The following is a 21,895-nucleotide window of genomic DNA, read 5'->3' as shown; positions in this document are numbered from 1 at the left end:
GATTGTAGATCCATTTTCTCAAGGCAAATAGAAGATTGTGCGGTTGACAAAGAAGCACATTTTGTAAATGGGTTTATTTATTAACTGGCAAAATGAATAAAGCGTGTGGGGATTCTTCCTCAGCAGCAATGCTCCGGAAATGATGCCACTGTAGATTCTGAACTCTCAGTGAAGAGTTTTTTGGAGTTCTTATTGCATAGTTTGGAAAAGAGTGGGAAGGTTCGGAAAGAGGGCTTGAAATGAGTTTTGATTCTAATAAAAAGAGGCTAGGAGTTTAAGGGCGCTTCCTTTTCCAGGTAAGGAAGGGCAGCTTGAGGGCCCGTGTCAGGCTGGGGGTCCCGGGCCCTGGCACTTGATCCCGACTCTGAGATGGAGATCTAAGGAGGCTGTGGAGAGACGATCTTTTTGAATGAATACATACACACGTGCATGAGCACACACAAAGACACATTCAAGAACATTTCATCACACTTTAAAATTGTGACTAATTTTTAAATGTATTTTGGATTTTGTGTTTGTTTGTTTCATATTTGTTTGTATTTGGGATTTTATTTCGTGTTTTGAACCCACAACACAGCAGGTTGCTTCAGTGCTTCCAGATCCCACTCAAAACTCATTTCTCTGAAAAATTACATGCAAGAAAGGGTGTGTCCCCTCTTTTCCGCTATCCCTGCCCAAGCCCCTCGCCGTGAGTGACTCTAACGCTCTGGCCACTGCTCAGCTCTCAGCTCCTGCAGCTCTGCTCCCTTTGGCTCTGGACTCCAGCCACCCTGGAATTTGGGTCCCTCATCCTCACCCTACTCCCTCCCACCACAAAGTCTTTCTTCTATTGGGAATCCTTTTCCTTCTCCTATTCGTCTACTTCACTCCTTGTTTTTAGGTTTTAGTCCAAAAGTCCCATCCTCATACAGGACCTCTCTGATCTCCTGTCTAGGTCACATCCCCTTTTGCGCGCTCACTGGTGCTTATTGCACTTATGATTTTCTATTCATTTGTGGCTTATTTACTTGATGGCTACTTCTCCCAATCGACTATAAGCTTTATAAGACTGGGAACTAGGCCTGTAAGGAGTAACACCCTGTCTCTAGCCCTAGCACAGTACTTGGCCCCAAACAGTTCCTTAATATCCGTGAAATGAACACATAGATGACTGAGAAACCAGATTTATGCCTTCAGTTTAGCTCCACTGGGTGAGAAGCAGAGGGACATCTTCCCTGACCCTCGTCTTTTCTGTTGGCCCATCTTCTCAGGCTATCTCAAGTTAAAGACCTAGTTAAGATGCAGAGTATAAACTCTGCATACTTGAGGCATTGCATAACTATAGTATATGACAGTTAATTTTGCACAGATCTAGACTATTAACAATCCCCTTCCAGAAGGCTCTTCCCAAGTGTAATTTATATATTGTGGGTAACACAGGGTTTTAAAAAAATTGTTCAATTCTGGTCCCAGCTGGCAAAATTTTGTACAACTCTGGTTCCAAGCTTAGCAAGTTTTCAGCAACTGGGAGAAAGTTTTGAAATAGTAAACAGGAAAAAAAGAATAGACAGAGAGTGTCTTTGACTCTCCCAAATGAAGACGGATTCCAAATAGAACTAGTAGAAAAAAAATTTTCCCAACCAAAACTCTGCTTTCAGCAGAGGATTCAGCCGTGTCTAGCGTACTGGCTGGAAAAACCCAATGATACAGTAATCCAGTGTAGCCAATAAAGACCATTAAATCATATTCTTTAGTGTGTCCTTGGGCTAGTATGGCTAGAACAGCCTGGAACGGGGAGGAAGCAGCCCACTGAGGAGAAAGATAAAACTAGCAAAATCACTGCTCTTAAAACCCTCCATCCTAGCTGCATGGCAGAATTACTCAGAGAGCTTTTTAAAATTATCAGTAGTCGAGGTCCCACTGCAGACCAATTGAATCCTATCCCTGGAGGCTGGAACCCAGGCACGGGTCCTCTTTAAAACTCCCAGGCAATTCCAATGTGTATCTAGGGCTAAGGACCACTCCCCTAGGCCTTAAGCCTCGGTCTCCTGGTTAGCATTTCTTACTTTCTACCCTCTGTGTCACGTGAGAGCTTTCTCCCCTTTGGATCTCTGAAGCAGTAAGGTTCTCTTTTACAGGGGCCTCAGCTCTTAACCTACTGACATTGAAAGATTCAAGATATTATTCTGCCCTTAGTACAATGAGTTCTTGAAGCACTGCAGAAGCTTTCTCTAGTCTCTAGGGATACTCTCTTTCCACCATTTTATTACTCCCGCCTTAACATCTGCTGTCGTCTTGCTCCTAAGTGTGGTCTAAAGAGTCGCATCATGGTCATCACCTGGGAGCTTTTATAAATGCAGATTCATAGGCCTTAACTCAGCCCCCCGCATCAGAATCTGCATTTGTAACAAGATCTCTAGTGATTCGTATGCACATGAAAGTCTGAGACACATGCTCTGAAGAATAATCCTGGCCCTTGAAAATCTGGGTCATTTCCCAAGATGTTCCTGTTTCTTCTAGGTCTCTTCACATCGTCTCTAGCTTCCTTAGAATCATGCCATTTCTGAATCACAGAATGCTAAAGAAGGATTGTGTTACAGAGATGAATCAGTGCAGTCCCTTCATTTAACAGATCAACAAATGGACATTCCAAGATTAAATCTCCCTACTTGATGAAAAGGACAGTCCAGGACCTCCACATGCTCAATTATTACAACTTATTTACTTTGGGAATTCATAATCTGTATTTCAAGCTATAAGTAGCTCTGTGGATTACCACCAAATATATTTTTTTTTTTTGTGAGGAAGATCAGCCTTGAGCTAACATCCATGCTAATCCTCCTCTTTTTGCTGAGGAAGACCGGCTCTGAGCTAACATCCATTGCCAATCCACCTCCTTTTTTTTCCCCAAAGCCCCCCAGTAGATAGTTGTATGTCACAGTTGCACATCCTTCTAGTTGCTGTATGTGGGACACGGCGTCAGCATGGCCGGAGAAGCAGTGCGTCGGTGCGCGCCCAGGATCCGAACCCCAGGCCGCCAGCAGCAGAGCACGCACACTCAACCGCTAAGCCACGGGGCCGGCCCCACCAAATATTTTTAAATACTGGAAACCCTGTACTTATATTTTAACAGAAGTACACTCAGTATCCAGTTCATAATAACAGAACATCTAACACTCTTCAGTATATAATAGGGCTGTTCAGTTATGTATCATGCTGAGATTCATACAATAAATGCACTATGACGTTAACCCTCAAGAGCCAACCACAACACACATCCATGTGCACTCGCCTTGGGCTCACCCCTGATTTTGACAGTAGGGGCACAGCTTAGATGTCTGTGTGTGATGCCTGCTATAATATTGCAACTTGGCTTCTCTTTCAAATTGATTGAAACATACCAGTGAGCCCTAAGACCTTGGTTGAGAACGGCTACTAAAATACTCACAACGATTATTTTTTTCAGGTCTGGATCACTCTAGGAGAGTGGTTCTCAAACTTTACTCAGCAGGGAGGCTAGCTAAGGCATGGATTATTGGGCCTCTTCACAGAGTTTGTGATTCTGTAGGTCTTGGATGGGGCCCGAGAATTTGCATGTCTAGCAAGTTCCTGGTGATGCTGATGTTGCTTTTTTGAGAACCACTGCTGTGTGGCCCTCTCCCTTTAGTCTTGCCCTCATGAGGTCAGTCTAGATGTCTTAGAATTCTTGTTAGAAATGAATTCTCATCTCCAGAGGAATGATTATCCCTACTTGCTTCCTCAACCACTGATCAGTAGGTGGGTTCTGACGTGCCCCTACCCTCTTTGGCAAGTACAACACATGCATGCCCCCAGCTTAGGGCATCGTTAGCTTAAGTTCTCTGCTCCCGCTCCCCTCTCAGCCCAATCCTCGCCCTTCCCCTTCTCACTCTGACTGACTCTCATTCTTTCCCTTCTATCCCTGTCACTCTTCCTCTGCTTAATGTCAGGTGAGCCTTAAATCTCATTCTATTCCACTCCTTCTGAGAGACTTCCCCCCACACCTTGCAATTTGCCTGCCACACCCGAGTACAGGTCTTCACCCCTAGAAACTTCATTCTGCTCCCTCCTTTTTATCTCTGAGGCAATTTATCTCTGCACTTTCTTCTTCTTCTTCTTCTTTTTTTTTTTTTTTGTAAGGAAGATCAGCCCTGTGCACTTAACCGCCTGCGCCACCAGCCGGCCTCTTGCTGCACCTTCTTAAGCAGTTATCCAAAGCCTGTCCACTTTGACTTCACTTCCTCTCTTAACCCTAACAGGATGATTTAACTCTCCAAGAGCCACCAGGTCTGAGCAAACTTTCTAAGGCCTAGCACCAGATTACTACCCAGGTTCCATTATTTGTTGATGGTATTGTTTCCAGTATAGAATTGGAAAGGGAACCATTCTTGGTCAAATAGCAGCTACCAAAAACGACTGAGATGGGCGCAGGGCTTACCGTGAACGAACCACTGCATCTGAAATCCTTTCTCGTGGTGGCCAACCCCATCAGTATGGAACAGCACTTGGAGCTTGGAGCCTGTGGTGCTCCCCGGAGGCGGAATATCTGCTCCACAGTAGCGCCCTATCCGCTGTGTGCCATCATAGAGCTGAAATCAAAGAGAAACTTCCCAGTGTAAAAAAACCTCACATCGCTTGTCAGATGGAAAAGGCCACGTCTGCTCACTTAGCGACAGCTGTTCCTTGGTTCCAAAGTTAAGAGTAAATCGGCTGAGGTGGGTTGAGGACAAGAGGCTTAACATACGAATTAAAAATAGATAATTATATAGAGAGTTTTAGGGATGATTCTAAGCCCAATAAGTTTGGAAATCCAAATATTAATTGTTAGGTTTTATGTCAGCCTAGCAAGTCCCCTCCAAAGTATAATCCAGGCACAGAATAAGGAAATGGTGGGAGAATGAGATACGTTCACATATTAACATAAGAGATGCTTGATGAATAGCAGCATTATAATTGCAAGATAGAAATTTTAAATAAATACCAACTATAAAAAATTAGATATTTTAGAAAGCTATGAAGAAGGAAAATACAAAAATTAAACCCACTGAAGATAACTACTAATAATATTTTGTGAATACCAGAAGTTTCTCTTGCCAACATTTTCTTCATTTATTTATATATGTACATATATATATGTGTGTGCAGGTGTATATGTGTGTGTATAAATTTGGGCTACACATTTAATTGTGTTCCTTGTTTTTCACTAAGCATGTCACTAAACAGTTTATGTAAACATTTTTAATGGTGGCATAAAATGCTACTAACATTGACCTTACAATTCTGTTGTTGTTCCTTTAGGATATGTCCAACTTTCTTGCCAATATAAATATTTGTTTGATATTGTAAATTTCCCTCAGGGAAGATTTCTATGAGGAACAAACCAAAGAGTATAATCTTTTATGGTTCTTGATATATATTATTAAATTTCTTACCAGAAAGTTTATAGCAATTTATCCTACTGCCAGCAGTTTACAGAGATGTTTCTTGCAATGGAACTTTGGCAATTATGACTGCGATTATTTTTAAAGCTGGTGCTGATAGTGAAAAGTTGGGTTTTTTTTTAAATATTTGAATTACTTTCTGTTACTTTGAAGTTGAAGTTTTCTTCGTATTTATTGGGCATTTATATTTCTTCTCTTGGAATTTTCCTGCTGAGGTCTTTGCCCATTTTCCCACTGAGGTATTTATACACTCTGTTGTGCACTCTTTATCTGCCTCATTTAATAATTCCATCAGATACATATCTACAAACTAAAACAATAAACCTCTCTGCCATATCTCTTCAGTCAGAAAAGATAACGATAATCCAAAAAGATTTGCTTCCTGATGACTCAGGCCATTGTACTTTTTCTTAGTCCCCTAATGTCCATATTAAACCCTTTGTTCCAGTTACCTTTCGGATGAGCTGCCCATGAGGATAAAATGGAAAATGTTTGATCATAGACTCATGGACTTCCTTGATCATTCTCCTGGGGAGCTCACATGTGTAAGAGTATGTGTGAGTATATGTGTTTGCAAGTGTCTGTAGGTGAACATATAATCTGAATCCAATAAACTCCAAACGGACTACATTATTTTTATTTACTGAAATGTTATGATATAAAATACTGTTGGAAACATACCAATTTGAGCATGGAAAACTTTATAAACAAATTCTACAAAGCACCTCCATGGAGCCTTCCCTAATCCCTATAGCCTGTCATCAATTAGTTTTCCTTTCAAAACTCTCAGCTTTTTTTGTGCTGCTTTGTGGAAATGGTCATATTCCCTTGCATTGTGGTTATAGGCATGTGTGTTTTACCTCCCCTACCGATTGTGAGTTTCCTTAGAGCCCAGACCAGCTCTCACACTCCCCTCACTGCCTGGTGCAGGCTTTGTCGAGAGTAGATTCCCAATACATCTTCAATGAACGAACACAATGATTTCCCCACAACTGCATTTATTTCAATGGGACTTAGTCTGCACTGTTACTTGAACCCTGCATGGTTAGATACATAGTAGGGTCTTGCAGTCCTAAGTTTCAGTGTGCTCCTTTTAGGCAGCAAAGGGTCTGGATCCTTTGTGGCCACGCTGTAGAAGGGGGGACCAGGCAGAGTCATAATAAATCTCAGAGTTCTAAATCTTGGCCTGTCTCATTGAGTTCTCAAAACTGGCTGCTCGTCAGACACACGTGCTTATGAGATTTGGGTGAAGGTCAGCTGAGATTTAAAGAGAGGAACTCAGGGCCGGCCCCGTGGCTTAGCGGTTGACGCGCTGGCGGCCCAGGTTCGGATCCCGGGCACACACTGACGCACCGCTTCTCTGGCCATGCTGGGGCCGCGTCCCACATATGGCGGCTGGAGGGATGTGCAGCTATGACATACAGCTATCTGGTGGGGCTTTGGGGGGAAACAATAAACAAATAAAATCTTTAAAAAATAATAATAATAAAGAGAGGAACTCAGAAGTCCGTAATGTCACTCACCCTTAAACACGAAACCTAAGCATTTTAAGCAAATGAATAAAGATGAGGTTTCTTTTTCAGGTTTAATACTCTAGATTCCTTTTAATTTTTTGAATATTGCTGCTTCGTTTCTTTTTTTTTTTTTTTTGGTGTCACTTTTCCACATTAATTTTTTTTTTTTTTTTTTTTTTTTTTGTGAGGAGATCAGCCCTGTGCTAACATCTGCCAATCCTCCTCTTTTTTTTGCTGAGGAAGACGGCCCTGGGCTAACATCTGTGCCCATCTTCCTCCACTTTATATGGGACGCCGCCACAGCATGGCTTGCCAAGCAGTGCGTCGGTGCGCGCCCGGGATCCGAACCAGCGAACCCCGGGCCGCCGCAGCGGAGCGCGCGCACTTAACCGCTTGCGCCACCGGGCCGGCCCCTGAATATTGCTGCTTCGAATGTGTATATTTATTATCAAGTTTCTAGTAGTCTAGATATTTGACAGAAGCCATAATCAGGGATTGAAGATGAGAGAAAGAACAAAGCAACATAAAAAGAAGAGAGAAAACAACAAAAGCCCTTCACCTCAGATCTCAGGTCCCACCACCCAGCGCAGGAGGGGGAGGTGGGCGAGGAGGTCCGTGGTGCAATCTGTTTACTCCTAAGGTACTGCTTCACTGTGGGGCATTTATCTCAGCTTTAGAGTTTTTATTAAATCTAGTGTATGAATTCCAATTCAAAACTAATTAATACAAAAATAAACATCCTGTTCCCAAGCAGAGGCTTAATAAACAAGAAAACACTCTACTGTTTTCCACTCCAAAAGGCTCATTCTTAACTTTGGATTGTAGTTCAGTGACCAAACTTTATCTCATCTTTATCCAACAAAACACAAGGTAAGATTTCTCTAGAACTATAATTGCTCTAAGCTTGATGGATCTTCTGAAATACTAGGTAGCAACATTTTGAGAAACCATATTTTAGATTCTACACAAGGTCATAAGCAGTGTAGGATTTTTGCCTCCCAGCTTAGCAAGGTCAAAAAATCATGACATTTTCACATGCCTTGAAGAGATTTTTTTTTCTTCCTTCCAGATGGGATTACTTCATTGAAGAAGAGCCCCCAAATCCCAGTCCTTCTTAAATAACACATTGTGAATGGGGGCGGGGGAGGGGGGGTGGTAAGAGCAAAGGGAGTGGGTTTGGGGGGAACACTGATGAATGACAATTAGTTTCTTTTTGCCTTTGGAGAGGTGGGAATGATGCATTGAAATGAACATCAAATAGACATTGATGAAAATGCTTAAATATAATGTCAAATAAATTAAGAAATTAATTAGTGTAGAACAATGCTTCTATACAAAAAAAAAAAAAATCCCATACCCTCAATTTTATATCCTTCTAAAGTTTACACTTAATTAATTCAGGGGGTTTTGTTGATATTCACACAGATGGTTAATGTCACCTCTACAGCTCATTCCCGCGTAAATTTACCACACAGAAAGGAACAGTCATTTTTCAAAGTACACAAATACTGGTTACCATGGAAACCAGTTGGTGCCTGCTGCTCCTGATTCTGTTTTCAGAGCAGAATGTTAACCACAGGACATTCCAGCTGTGACTCATTGCCACACTACTGGCAAGCATGCTGCCTTGGTCCTGCTAAGGGTATGATTTCCCCTATTTTTGAAAGCCTAACGATCTACTCGGTCTGAGCAATATTTGAAGTAGGAATTAAGTCTATATAAAGGAAACTAGTAGAAATTAGGAAGAGAAAGATTGAGATTTTCACGTTGAATATGCAGATCTAATTTGTATAACTGTGTTTAGAGGTTGTTGTTGTTTTTTTTAAATACCTGAAATGCTGCTTACCTTTTCAAGTCAGCCATTAAATGTATCTTCCAATGTGGGAGTACATACAAAATCTCCTGTGTAGAATCTTTGCAGTTATTCTCTTAAGAAGACTATTCATTTAGGATTTTTATAGTTTAGGTCCACCCACCCCCACCCCACCCCGAAATATCTCAACCACTCTTAGGACACTCAAAGAGGAAGGAAATCTCTTGCCTAAGCCACATTTACCAATTTCTATCTACTTCCTTTGTGTGTGTTTGATAACTTGGTACAGGCATAGTTTATTACACCATTAGTGACTTCAGACTCCAGTTGCAATATGAAATGATCCATGGACTCCTTCTAAATATTAAGGACCCCTTCATGTAAGGTGGAAGACATAAAACCAAAGACACGTCACTGACAGAGATAGTCCAATTTTTGTAAGATTAAGGGTTTTGTAGATACTTTAGGAATCACTGGAACTCAAGTCTGGAGGAACCAAGAGTCAGGTAACGTGTACCCCAACCTGTTCCCTCAGTGGGAATCAACTTTATGAACTGCAAGAACTCTCAGAACAGAAACGCACTTTTCAGGTACCTCTTTGTTGCTAAATTATTTTATGATTTTGAAATTTGTTATTGTAATGAATGAAATTGTAATTAACTGTCTCCTATATCTGAGCATGGGATGTATAGACTTGACTGCTTTTCTAAACCCATTTTAGAATCACCATGAGTAACAACTAAGACTCCGCCCTTTCTATTTTAGATTGGCATCTAATTCATACTTTTTCCAGTATTGTTTTTCTTACTTACTTGAAATTTTTCTGCAAGAAAATTCTTTTTTATAGTAGAGGATTAATTTTCAGAATTAATTAAATATAGTCCCTAAAGAGAAATTAAATCAAGAGTTTCTTTGGGATGATATCATTAAACTATAGAGAAATTTCTGGAAGAAAAAATTGGTCCATTTCCTATTACAAATCTTTAAAAACTCCAAAAAACTTTATCCTTTAGAGTTTAATATATAATTGAAATAATTCATCTGCTGTGAGGGAGAATTTTAGGTGTAGCAGAGAATCCCCTAATATTTGTAGAGAACAAAAATTCTAGTCAATGTAAAGAAGATAGTTAAATTTCTGAGGACTATGCTCAATGAGTTCATAGCATGGCTTTTTGAAGTCAGTGTCACTAATAGAAGATTACATTTCCATTGGAAGCAGGAAAGTAATTTTATTATAGGAACACACTAGAGTATACTCAATGCGGTCAGTGTCAGGCGCTAGGTTCATAGTCCAGTCCAGCTCTAAAATCTGCTGAGAATATAATCTTGTGAAAATTACTTAACCTCTCTAAGCCATAATCTCTTTATAATTTGGCATCATAATGGTACTTATCTCATAAGGTTGTTGTAAATGAGACAAACCATGTAATAGGTTGAGTGTGAGGCCTTGCGTGTGGAATGTGCTCAAAATGCTATTCTAACTCTTGGTCAGAGGCAAAGGGAACTAACATTTTTCCAAAGAAACCACTCCAGAAATAGCTTTGAGAGAAAAAATATGATGGGTAGAGTGAACTTGAGCTGACTCATGTAAAACATTTCACAGAAATCATCGCTGACTGACTAGACAGGGAAGCAACGAGTCAATGAATCACTTGTGAGGAGATAGACGGCCATTACTTGCAGTGTGTTGCTATGACAACCTGGTTCTGTGGGGAGACTGAGGCCGTGGGTGGGGTGCATAGCCCAGCACAAATCATGCTGCCGAAAGAATGTAAGCATGATGTGTGTCCAGCTGCAGGGAGATGGTGGATCATAAAAGGGGATGGTGGCGAAGACAGCATTAGGAAATCTGTCAAGGCTGCCCTGGTGAGGTGGATAGGGAGAGACAACTGCTAAGAAAAGTGGCTCTATGTGTGTTTTCTCCTGTTGCAGCCTCCTCTCCTCTTTCTGTCGGCCCAGCCTGCCGCTCTAACTAGCCACCGGAGCTCCAAAAGGGTGGGAATTGGTGAATTCTTGGAGCACCTCTTCAGATTTTCCCCACCCCAAAAACAACTGTAACAGGATCTCTGGGGACTGCCTCATTAGAGTAGTTATTAAGAATGTTGTTGCCCGAGTTTACACACAAATCTCCTGAATAAACTAGGTAGTTTCAGAGTTTACTTTAAATTTGAAGGGCTTTGAAATGTTCCTGTAAATTGTCAAATGAGATTCATAGAGTAGGGTAAAAGGTTCCCATTGTGGATAAGAAAAACCTAGGGGGGTAAAAACATAATCCCGTTGTGGAGGGTAAATGAGGCAGATGTTGAAGATGAAGGCTAATATGCAGAGCATGGTAGATCTAGATGGCGCCATGAGGGCCCCGGGAGACGATGTCTCCTCCATTAGACTCATGGCCACGCACAGTGCACCCCGGTACATAGGCGCACATCTTCCCCACGGCGCAGGCAAAGCCACGCTGCCCCGTGCTCACAAGGTGGGGCAGGAAATACGACATACCTATCTAAAATTAAAGAATTACTCGTAATGCTGGGCTTTTGCATGAGAGCAAGAAACCCATCGAAAGACCACATTCTGAGTTCTTTTCCGTCACTCTGAATGAGAGGTCTGTCTCAAATACAGACCGTGTAATCTCTTTTCCATGTGTGGTTGCTTGCTGTCCACTCTTAACAGCGCGATGAGATTTTTGCTGCTTTCTATATCTTACTCATTTTAGAAGCCAAAAAGGCTGATTTGGGTTTGTTCATTTTTCTTTGTTTTATTTTTAAATCATTGTCTAATAATGGACGTGTGCAAAGAGTTAACTACAGAGATGTTTATCTCAGCACTGTTGATGATGGTGAAAATTTGAAAAGGTTCTAAATGTTGTTCAACAAGAATTGGCGGCAGTACTGTGAGGATGAAATATGCAATGTAAATGACGCGACGTAAAAAAATAACATGGAGAAACATTCACAAGCTATTGTTACATAGAAAAAGTCATAGGATAGTATGTACAGAATTATCCCCTTTGAATATAAAATAAAATAAATGTATAGGAAGAGACTATAGGAAATAAATACCACCAAATATTATTAGTAGTGATGTAATTCAGGTTATTTTTACTTTTTTCTAGGTTTTTCTATATTTTCCAAATTTCCTGCCATGACTACGGATTCCTGTGTGTGATCAGATAAGTTTATTTTTAAAGCATTATCTTTGGGGACCTATTGACATAGCAATGTAGATATGCATTGGTAATGTTTTTCCGATCTCAGAATTCCACACCCTTTCAGGTTCTCAGATACTCAGTTGGTCTGCTGAAAATATTATACTATCTCCATAGTCTTTTATATGTACCTCAAGATTATACATGAAAATGAGTCCATTAAAATGTTATTACGTAAGGCAATCTCTTTCTGCGTTAATTTAAAACCATATTTTGTCCCTAATGCTTCCTTTTTTATCGTAACTTGGTTTTTATCATTAATTAGACTAATTCTTTATTAAAAAGAATTCCTTCAGATGTTCAGGGACTAAAGACTTCTTACAAACATAAGTGTTGATAGTCACTGATGGAGCTATAAGTGCCTAATTCCCTCCCTGGTGGTAAGTGAAATGCTTTGAAAGCCAAGTGTGCAGGAACATTGAATTTCACCACCCGCAGCCTTCCCTCTGCCAAGTGTAGTGCTAAAAGGAAACACTAAACATTTTTTTTTAATTATTCTGCCTCCTAAACGCCTCACCATGTGCTACAGATGGACTCAGAATGTGGTTCATGGAGCAACGGGAAATCATAGAACCTTGAGCTGGAAGGACCTGGAGGCTGCCATGGAGACTCTTCCCCAATTCAGGGAGAGCGGGAAAAGAAAGTCCATTAAATAAACAGTAAATGTAAGAACTGAAGAGTAAAGATGTCATTTTTTTTAAGTTATGAAATGTTGCAATTGGAAATCTTTCTTATTTTAACAAATAGACAATCAATATAATTAACCAAAATCCACAACAAGGATTCCTAATTTTGAAATTTAGCATTCTGATCTTTGCATTCTTATTCCTGCGTGTGCCTGTTAGGTGGCGGGAGAGATCTCCATGCACTTGCTGCCTGTGGCCTATCTGAGGGGCAGAGCCAGGTGAAGACCACCAGGAAAGGAAGTGTAGATAGAGCAATCTCAAGTTTTGAGCATCTAAGGGAATTTTAACTGGCTTCAGGGTAGTGTGGAAATTATCGGTAGGTCTGATTATCATTCATCCTGATTCTGTCCTTCATGTTGGAGAGAACATTGAGAGGGGAAACACAGAGTTTCTTTTGAATCTGAGAGGGCTTCGTTTGAAGGCTGTTGTGTTTGCTTCATTAACTGCAGCAAATTAATGCATTCGCATGAAAATTCTTCATTGTGAGCGATGGTCAGAAAAGATCAACGTTTCCTTTTGAGGAAAGGGATTTTGATCACATTGAGATAAACATCTCTCCTTTGAATTTTTTATAATAAAAACATCACATTTTGCTTGGGCAACTTTGGAGTCTTAAATTTCTTATAAAATGCATCTTGTAACACTTAATGACACTACCAAGCATTTGGCTTAGTTAACCAACAGATACATTTCATTCTAAACTCCTTTGGAATCCAGATCATACTTAGTACGATGCTAGACTCATGTCTGGTGTGGAGACATAAACTAAATGGTTTGGTATACTACTGTCACTTTTTATGCACGTTTTTGAATAGCAGTTGTCCTCTGAATTGAAATAGTTTATCTCTGAATTCAAGCAAAATGCCAGCTGCCCTAGAAGCAGATTTCCTCCGACAGGAAGTTCCAGGAAGCATGACTCATCTGCCCAGAAAGTGCTTAAGGAGGCGCCATGATGATAGAAGTCAGCTCAGACCCATTGCTGCTAAGACATAAAATCTCATGTGCTTCTTTGTGTTTCTCCAACTGGCACATGGGACTTGAACTACCACACTCTTAGATTCAGATATAGAATCCTTGGGGCTTTTGTAGGAAAACTGAGAGGCTAGCAGATGGAAGCCCTGCTTTCAACACATGGGGCCAATCTTTGTTCATCACCATTGGGAAGGCTGTTTTGGAAACCACAGCTTTTCATTTACAGCAAAATGTTTTTGAGAGCAAAAATTAATCCATAAAATTATGTTTATGTTGAAATAATAATAAATAATGTTTATTAGCTGAGTATTATTCTAAGCCCTTCATATGTATAACCTAATGTAAAATTCCTAGCTGCTTTATAATGCAGGTAGCATTGTTATCCCTGTTTTAAAGTTTTGGAAACCGAGGTATGTAGAAGTTTAGTAATTCAACAATTTGAAAGGCATCAACTATTCAAGAAGAATTTTTCTTGTTTCCTTCATTAGTAATTATTTTTTTAAAATAAGAATTGTTAAATTCAAGAATATAGCAAAGTCTTTATTCTCTGTAATAATAGAGAATAATGAAAACAATTTTTTAAGTTGCAGTGATAATACCCAAAAGTTCCATTAGTTAATGGAACTAACATTTTTTTCATTATATTTCTTAAAAGAGCTTAAAGTAAAATAGGTGGACCAAAATATTGGCTTTATCATTTTTTGGTTAAAATGCATTAATGAAGCAGGCTGCAGATGGAAAGCAAGAGGAAAATTAATTGTCTTGAGAAATGAACCATTAATTATAGCTCAGCCTAAAGAATTGAATGCTCTCTATGTATGAATTTCTCTATACCTAACTGAGGTGTTTCTCTTACATCAGGATCGGTGCAAATAATGACAGTGAATGTTTATGTAAGTGTTTACTATGTGCCAGGCTTTGTTCTGGCTCTTTATATATATATAAACTCATTTACGTGACGGGGAAAGTGCAGCACTTAGAAGCTAAGTAACTTGCTCAATGTTACCTAGCTAGTCAGTGGTGGAGTCTGGGTTTAAACCCATGTTATCTGGCTCCATAGTCTTCATTCTTAAGCACTATGTTAGACTGAACAGGTACTGAGACTACTGAGCAAGACTGTACATTCTATTATGTAGCCTGGGCACCTGTAAGACATTCCCTTGTGAACAAGAGATGAGTTACTAAATCTTTGCTCATTATTAGCATCCCACAGAAGAGAGCTGGCTTAAGCAGTTCTAATTCCAGTGAATCCCCCAAAAACAACAAAAAGAACAGTATCTGGAGTTGTGGGGTTTATCTTTAAACCCAAAAATTGAGAAATTTAGGCTATTTCTGAGAACTGTACAGAATCTGTTATGTTTTCATGTGACCAGCAGTGATGTGTGTTGCAAACACAAACATCTGTTTACACTTTGCTTATTAGAGACGATGCAAAGTCTTTAAAAGTATAAAAAAGATACAAGTCCTATCAAGAGCTGTATGCATGGAGTAGGGAACTTGGAAGAGCAAGAGAACAGACTGTGAACTGTCAGAGCTGCCAACAGACCAAGGCTCTGCCTGGGAGAGGGAGTCAGACCTCACGAGGGAGGAGCCGCCATCATAACTGACAGGTCACGAGGAATGGAGATGGTATTTCCAAGAGATGGAGGCTGTGACAAGGGTGAGAAACAATGTCCTTAAAAGGTTGGAGGCAGAATCTGAATGGCCGCATGGGAGTTATGCTCTCTCCAGAAGGAGCGTGGGGGAATAATAACAAGCATTTTTTGAGCGCTCAATATTTGCCAGGTGTGTGGACTATCTCATTTAATCTTATAACAACTTTATGAGAAGGTGTAATTATTCCCTCCATTTTACACATGAGGAAACCAAGGTAGCAAGAGGTTAAATCCCATGCCCAAAGTCACAGCTAGTTAGGAGTCAAGCTTTGAACCCAGGTGGGCTCCAGAGCCCACAGTCCAAGTAGACAGAGCTGAGCATGAACCTGGGCCCCATCACTTCTTGGCAGTGTGATCTGGAGTACTGTTACTTAGCTGAGTCTCAGTTCTCCTGTCTGTTAAATGAGCATAAGAATACCCAATTACTGGACTACTGTGAGGATAAGCAATAATATCTGTCAAAGTGTCTATAATAGTGCCTAGCACGTAGTAGACATTTATTATTGTAATTCTCAAAATAAATATCTGAGATATAGAGGAGAACCTTCTAATATCTCATGAACTTAAAAGTTTTGCTTATTTGTATGAGACTAAAAGTGGAATAAACTTGGAAAACATCTCTCGAATAATGTTTCCCTAAGAATGTTCTGTGGAATACAAATGTCCAATAGATGTTAATCAGTTAGAATTTAGGGCAAAGACTACTCTATCTGGAATGTTGCCTTTGGTGTCCCCCTCAGTGTTTCCTCCATGAGGGGAGGCCCTGCTACCTCTCCTGCTTGTTGCCCTTGTATGCAGCTCTATTAGGGGGTATCCTGATGTCTTTCTTTCCTTCACTGTATTACCACCCCACCCCACCCCCATGCAATGGTTCATCCAGTTCTGTCGATTTTACCTCCTAAGCGTTCTCAGATCCTTCTTTTACATTCCCCCTCCACAGCAATGTGAAGAACTGGTGCCCTCTCTCTCACCTGGATTGCAGCAACCGTCCTACCGGATCTCCACAATTACTCTTAGCTCCCCTCAATTTACCCTTGAAGCCAGAGTTTCTAAAAGTGCCAATCTGGGCAATTTCCCTGCTCACACTCTTGAAAGATCTCTTGCTGCTCTTAGGGAGGTCACTGAAGCTCTCCCCGTGCCCACAGTGCTCTACACTTGTAGGTCCCTGCTCACCTGGAAGCCTCATGCTTGGCCTCAGCCACACTGGTCTTCTTTCAGCTCTGACAAAGATTCTCTCCTTGACCCAACTCTAGCCAGGCTCCTCTGAGCCTTCTCCTTGACTAGGCCTCAGACTCCGCCTATAAAGACTACGGACTCTCAGCACAAATGATTCCATCCACTCATCTCCCGCACATTAAGAGACTCAAACACTAACAGAGTTTCTAACAGCCAAAGCCAATCCTTAGTATGACCTTAGCCCCCTTACAGTATCTGCCTGAGAAGGTTCAAAGCTGCCAAAAGGATTTACTGTTTGTTTCAGCCAACACCTGAGGATGGGCCCCTGACCACCCTTTCTTAGATCACATACTAAAAACGGCTTACAATTGTGACTCCTTCCTCCATGTCCCTTTGAGACGTATATGTATCTCCTACAACTCAAGAGTGTCTGTCTCAGGGATCTGAAATCCCTTCCTTTGAAACATAATCATCAGGAAGGCTAGGGCCCCTGTCTCCCAGTCTCTGTGGGAGGAAGAAGCCTAACTTCCATCACGGTCAGCTAAAAGACACAGCACAGCTGGCCTAATCACATCAATGCTGACCTACCCTATGTAATTGCTCACGTCCTGACTCTGCTGAGCCCCTGTGGGTCTCCCTCCCTGCTTCCTCATTCTCCCTTTAAAACACCCAGTTATCGCTGTACAGTCTGAAGTGGATCCTCTTCCCTCCTGCAGTTGTACATTACCGATTAAGATCTGTCCTGACCACTTTCACTAGTGGCAGGCTTTGTTGATCTTTGACAGTTCTTCAAACACAACTTCCCCTAGTGAAACCTCCCGCCTCCTTTACATCTTGTTCAGTTATTCTTCCTCAAGGACGCCTTTCCTGACCCACAGATGAGCTTGTTCCTCCCGTTTCATGTCTTTAGAGCACCCAATAATATTCCCTGATGGCATTTAACACAGCTTGTAATTAAATTTGTATTGTGTGATAAATTGATTAATGTCTGTCTCTGCAATGAAGACAAGGAAAACTGATGCTAAAACAGTTATATTTCCACAGCCTATGTGTCTAAAATATATTTGAATGACTGAATGAATGGATAAATGAATGAACAAGCCGTATTTAGGATACTAACAACTTGAGGAAATACCACAGCAAGAACAGAACAAAATGACAAATCCTGTTTAATGTGGCATTTCCTAAATTTATTGGAACTTAGGTCTCTTTATTTATGAAAATCTGTCAACCTTTGTGTCAGAAACAGCTATGTGGTTTCCCCAAATCGACTTCCCCTTTGTCTGGGTTCCTGAATCACCACGTGAAAGGCAAGACACACCTGCAGTGGACTTTGATGTGACTGAGAAATAAACTTGTATTGCATTAAGCATCTGAGAATTTAGGACTTCCTTATAACAACAGCCAGTATTACCTTAACTAATTACAATATCACATGGGCCTGATGTTTCATAGTCACAGTAGGGAAATGTTGCTCAGGTTACAGACTGAGAAAACATGGGTGTAGGACTGAAAGATTCTGGGACATTGGTGACGTTTTCATCCACTATTTCATTTGAAATGCGTTATTTTGCAACTGAAAGGAGGACAAGGGAGTGTAATAAACAATGACATAAACATCTGGTGAACAGGATGACATCAGAAAGAGGATTTGGCAAGAGATGAAATGAATCTTATAAAAAAGACTAGAGGGAAATGCATTTGACAGAAGTTAATGACATAATCAAGAGGGCTTGAAACTGACATAGTGGAAAAGGGGAAGGCAGAGAAAGGTATGAAAGGATGTAATGGAAGATGACAGTGGCAAACGTGCCAAGTTCGGAAAGGAGGGAGAAAGTTTAGAATCAGAACACAAAAATTGCAAAGTAAATCTGACATTTTTAAATAATGAGACAAAAATATTAACAGTATGGCCAAGCCTTTATGAGACAATGCATATAATTCAGCCAGAGCAATGGAAAAGTAAGACCCACTGAGAAAAAACATTTAACTGCATGCAAAGGTACATGTTAAGTAGACACCTATTAAAGCATTTATAACTTCCCAGGAGAGCACTGTGAAGAGAGGATAAAACGTGCTCTTACGGTGGGAGTGGGCTACAGACAACGGTCTCAAGTGCTGGACTAAGGGCGTGTGGGGGGCTCGCTCTATTGGGAATCCCCAGGGATTTTGATTGAGTAGGTCTAGGGTGGCGTCTAGGAATATGTTTTTCTAACGAAATCCCTAGATGATTCTGGAATGCCACCAGACTTAATAGCCAGTTACAGCGGCTTTATCCTCCACCATCAGCTTCTTCCTCAGTAGAGACTGCAATTTTTTACAAAAGAAATATATCATCACTAGTGCAGCAAAAAGAAATGCACAGAGGTGGCAGTGGGGAGATAATTTCAACCACCTGGACATCTCTTAGATGTCTTGTTCTGAAAAAAGTGTGACGTGATGAATTCTTCATATACTCTACTCTCTCAAAAAGTAAAGAAAATAGTGAAGACAAGGGCTACTCTGGACTAACTCTGGCCAGCAAAGAAGTGGTTGTTAATGTAGAAGTAACCAAAACATTAGGAGAGAGTGATCAATTTCCCTAGAGCCTGCCATGACTGGACACACCAGTCATGGACCTAAGGTTATAGGGAATCAGACTTCAAAAAAGATGTGAGGCCATGGACCAAAAAAATTAAAAATGAAACAAAAAAGAGAAGCGAAAGAAAAGAAAAATGACAAATTCTAAAAAATTAAATTCTGTCCATGAAGTCAGGAATAAATTTGCGGGCAAAAGAGGAAACCTCTGGAGAAATCGATTAAGAAGAAACACATGGAGCTACATAGGGGCTTTCTGAGCATTTTATGAGCACACATGCAAATGAGCTAAACTTTGGGAAACAGCACAGTGAGAAAAAATGTCTATTTTTTTAAAGCCGTGATTAGGGCAAAAGAAAGATAAAAATATGAATTGGACCAACACTTGCAGAAGACAGCATAACGTGACGAAGGCAAAGTCCAAAATGCTTAGTATGATTTTGAAACTGGAAGAAGAGACACTGAAATTCAATTTAGAAGATAAGACAGGCAATTCTTTAAATGAATGCTGTAGTATTGAAAGTTGCGGTCACTACAGAACTAATTTTGTAATCTTTCTGAATTCATGGGTGTTTACAAAGTGCTCTAGCACTTCTAGAGCTAGAAGGGAGCTTTCACTTAAATTTCATTTAAATTTTTACCTAATTTAACCTCCTTTTCTAAGAGAAGAAATCATGGAACCCCAGAGAAGAAAAGTGACCTTCTCAGGGGTTGGGGCCAGCACAAATCCCTGGGTTCCTTAATTTTTTGTTCAATACTCCTTTATTTCCACTGTGTTGTTGCCTCATGGGAAGGCAGATTTTAAAATGGCTTCTCTACAATGACCAGAAGCCCTGCTGCTGCTCAGAGATTCTGCCCCTGCCCACACACATGATCTGTGAGCAACACCGGCCAGAGGGCTGGACCTCACCGCTCCTGGCCAGAGCTGGTTGTACTGCCTAAAGGGGCGCCCATCCATAAGCAGCCTAGATCCATGCCTGGCTGTCAGGCTCAAGAAGATGAGCCATCTGTGCTGGTAATTTGGCGCCAAGGGAAAGTCCGGTTGGTGGTAAGCACTTGAGGATAACAGCCATGTAAAGTCATGGCTGGGGTGGCCATATTGTAGCTAAAATTGTGAGGTTGCAGAAACTCCGAGGAAGCATTTGAGGGGAGAGATGGGAACAGAGTATACATACGCAGGGAGAAGTGACAAAGCCTAAGAAAGGGAGAATCCACTGAGCTGCCTTTGTTCCTGTCCTCTCCCGGCTTTTTAGTTTATCCCATTTGTCATGAGGCTTCTCGCTTGCCGCAGAGTAAGAGTCCTTTCACCAATGCTCATCTTTTCTACATGGCTTAGTTTGAACATGTACTCGTGACCAAGAGTGTAAGGCAGAACAATGAAAATAGGAGGACTGCCAGAGGTCTCAGGGGAAGATGTTTCAACTTCCAAAAGGTGGAAATGATTAATTCTGGAATCTCACAGATGAGTAAGATTGACAGTAATTTTTGGAGAAATTCTAAATCAAACATCAAAAATAATTTGTCAGCAGATTATAACAAATGACCACTGGTTATCTATGAAAAAGTATGCTAAAACAACATAAATTTTTCTTTGTGACAGTGTGCTTAGAGAGGTAGATCTGAGGGCTCCATGGACACTCCCTCATGTCACCTCTGAGTGTGACAGAAAACTGTGAAAGAGTATGTAGATAGAGAGTGTGTGGTCTCATGGCTAAGAGCATCGGCCCAGAGTCCAGTGCCTAGTAGAAAGCCTGGCTTTGCCACCTATATAACCTTTGTGACTGTGGTCAACCTGTATTTGCCTCAGTCATCTCAACTGTCAAATGAGGATAATAATATTTCCTACATTACAGAGTTACTGTGAGAATTACCCAGCAAATAATAAGTGCTTGATAAAGATCAGATATTATTATTACCAAGTTGTTTGAATAGTGTTATCCCAAAAGTGTTCAATAATAGATCATTTTAACCAAAGAAACCTATCATTTTGGAGGATTTGGAACAGGTGCCATCTTATTTGACATTTTTATCAATCTTTGAAGAAGTAATAGGCCGATAGCCAATGGGTCTATATGCAAATGAATAATGCTCTACAGACCAGAGAATCAGGATACAGAGGAATCATGGTGTGAGAAAATTCTCAGGCAAAACAGTCAAATATAACTTACTAGGAAAAATATCCTATGTATGGCTATGAAGCCATTATAATTCATGTAAAAGTGACCTGAAGATTATAGGTCTTAATATAGTCCAACATTATGACTTGGCTAACAATAAACCCATTTAACCTCAGCTACAATACCAGAAATAACATGACTCAGATAATACAGTCCCAGCATCCTTGGCCCTGGCCACGTTAGTTGGAGTGTTGCATTGGATAATCATGGGCCACATTTGAAAAGAAACTGACATACGAGAGAACATGCAGAGGAGGGTGTCCCATGAGAGCTGCCACATGAGGACCAGTTAGGGAAATGAAGGATGAAGATTGGAGAAAATAGGCCATGACTTATGCTGACTTCCTCGTGAGAACTAGAACAGTGAATGTAGGGACTTTAGACTTCAGTCTACACTCACTCTCTCCCCTTTGTGCCTCTTCACACTAAGGTCTCGTTCCTGCTCCCGTCCCTCAAACACCGCTCTGCCCAGCGTCACACTGATCTCCAAGGAACACTTCTCAACCCTAACCTTTCTTGACCCCTTGGGAGCATCTCACCTTGTTGATCACTGTCACCTTCTCTTATACTCTCTTCCCTTACCTTCCATGACACAGTAGCCTCATAGTTTTCTTCTGTCCTCTTCTCACCACACACACGTTCCCTGTTGACCTAATACACGCTCTGGCTTTCTGTACATCTC

At 40.8% G+C, this 21,895-nt stretch overlaps 1 protein-coding gene across 1 annotated transcript in view; it reads right to left on the bottom strand.

The window, feature by feature from the left end:
- Positions 1–21,895, bottom strand: part of CUBN (cubilin) — a 256,070-nt gene that overhangs the window by 158,418 nt on the left and 75,757 nt on the right. The window contains exon 28 of the mRNA XM_087420786.1: positions 4,436–4,586. Within this exon, the coding sequence (XP_087276912.1) occupies positions 4,436–4,586 (151 nt within the window). The remainder of the gene's footprint in view (positions 1–4,435; positions 4,587–21,895) is intronic.

This window comes from Ceratotherium simum, chromosome 32 (genome assembly GCF_057802395.1).
Source record: "Ceratotherium simum simum isolate JZ-2026a chromosome 32, ASM5780239v1, whole genome shotgun sequence".
NCBI lineage: Eukaryota > Metazoa > Chordata > Mammalia > Perissodactyla > Rhinocerotidae > Ceratotherium > Ceratotherium simum.
The sequence above is the reverse complement of the archived record's forward strand: the minus strand, read 5'-3'. Positions and strand labels throughout refer to the sequence as shown.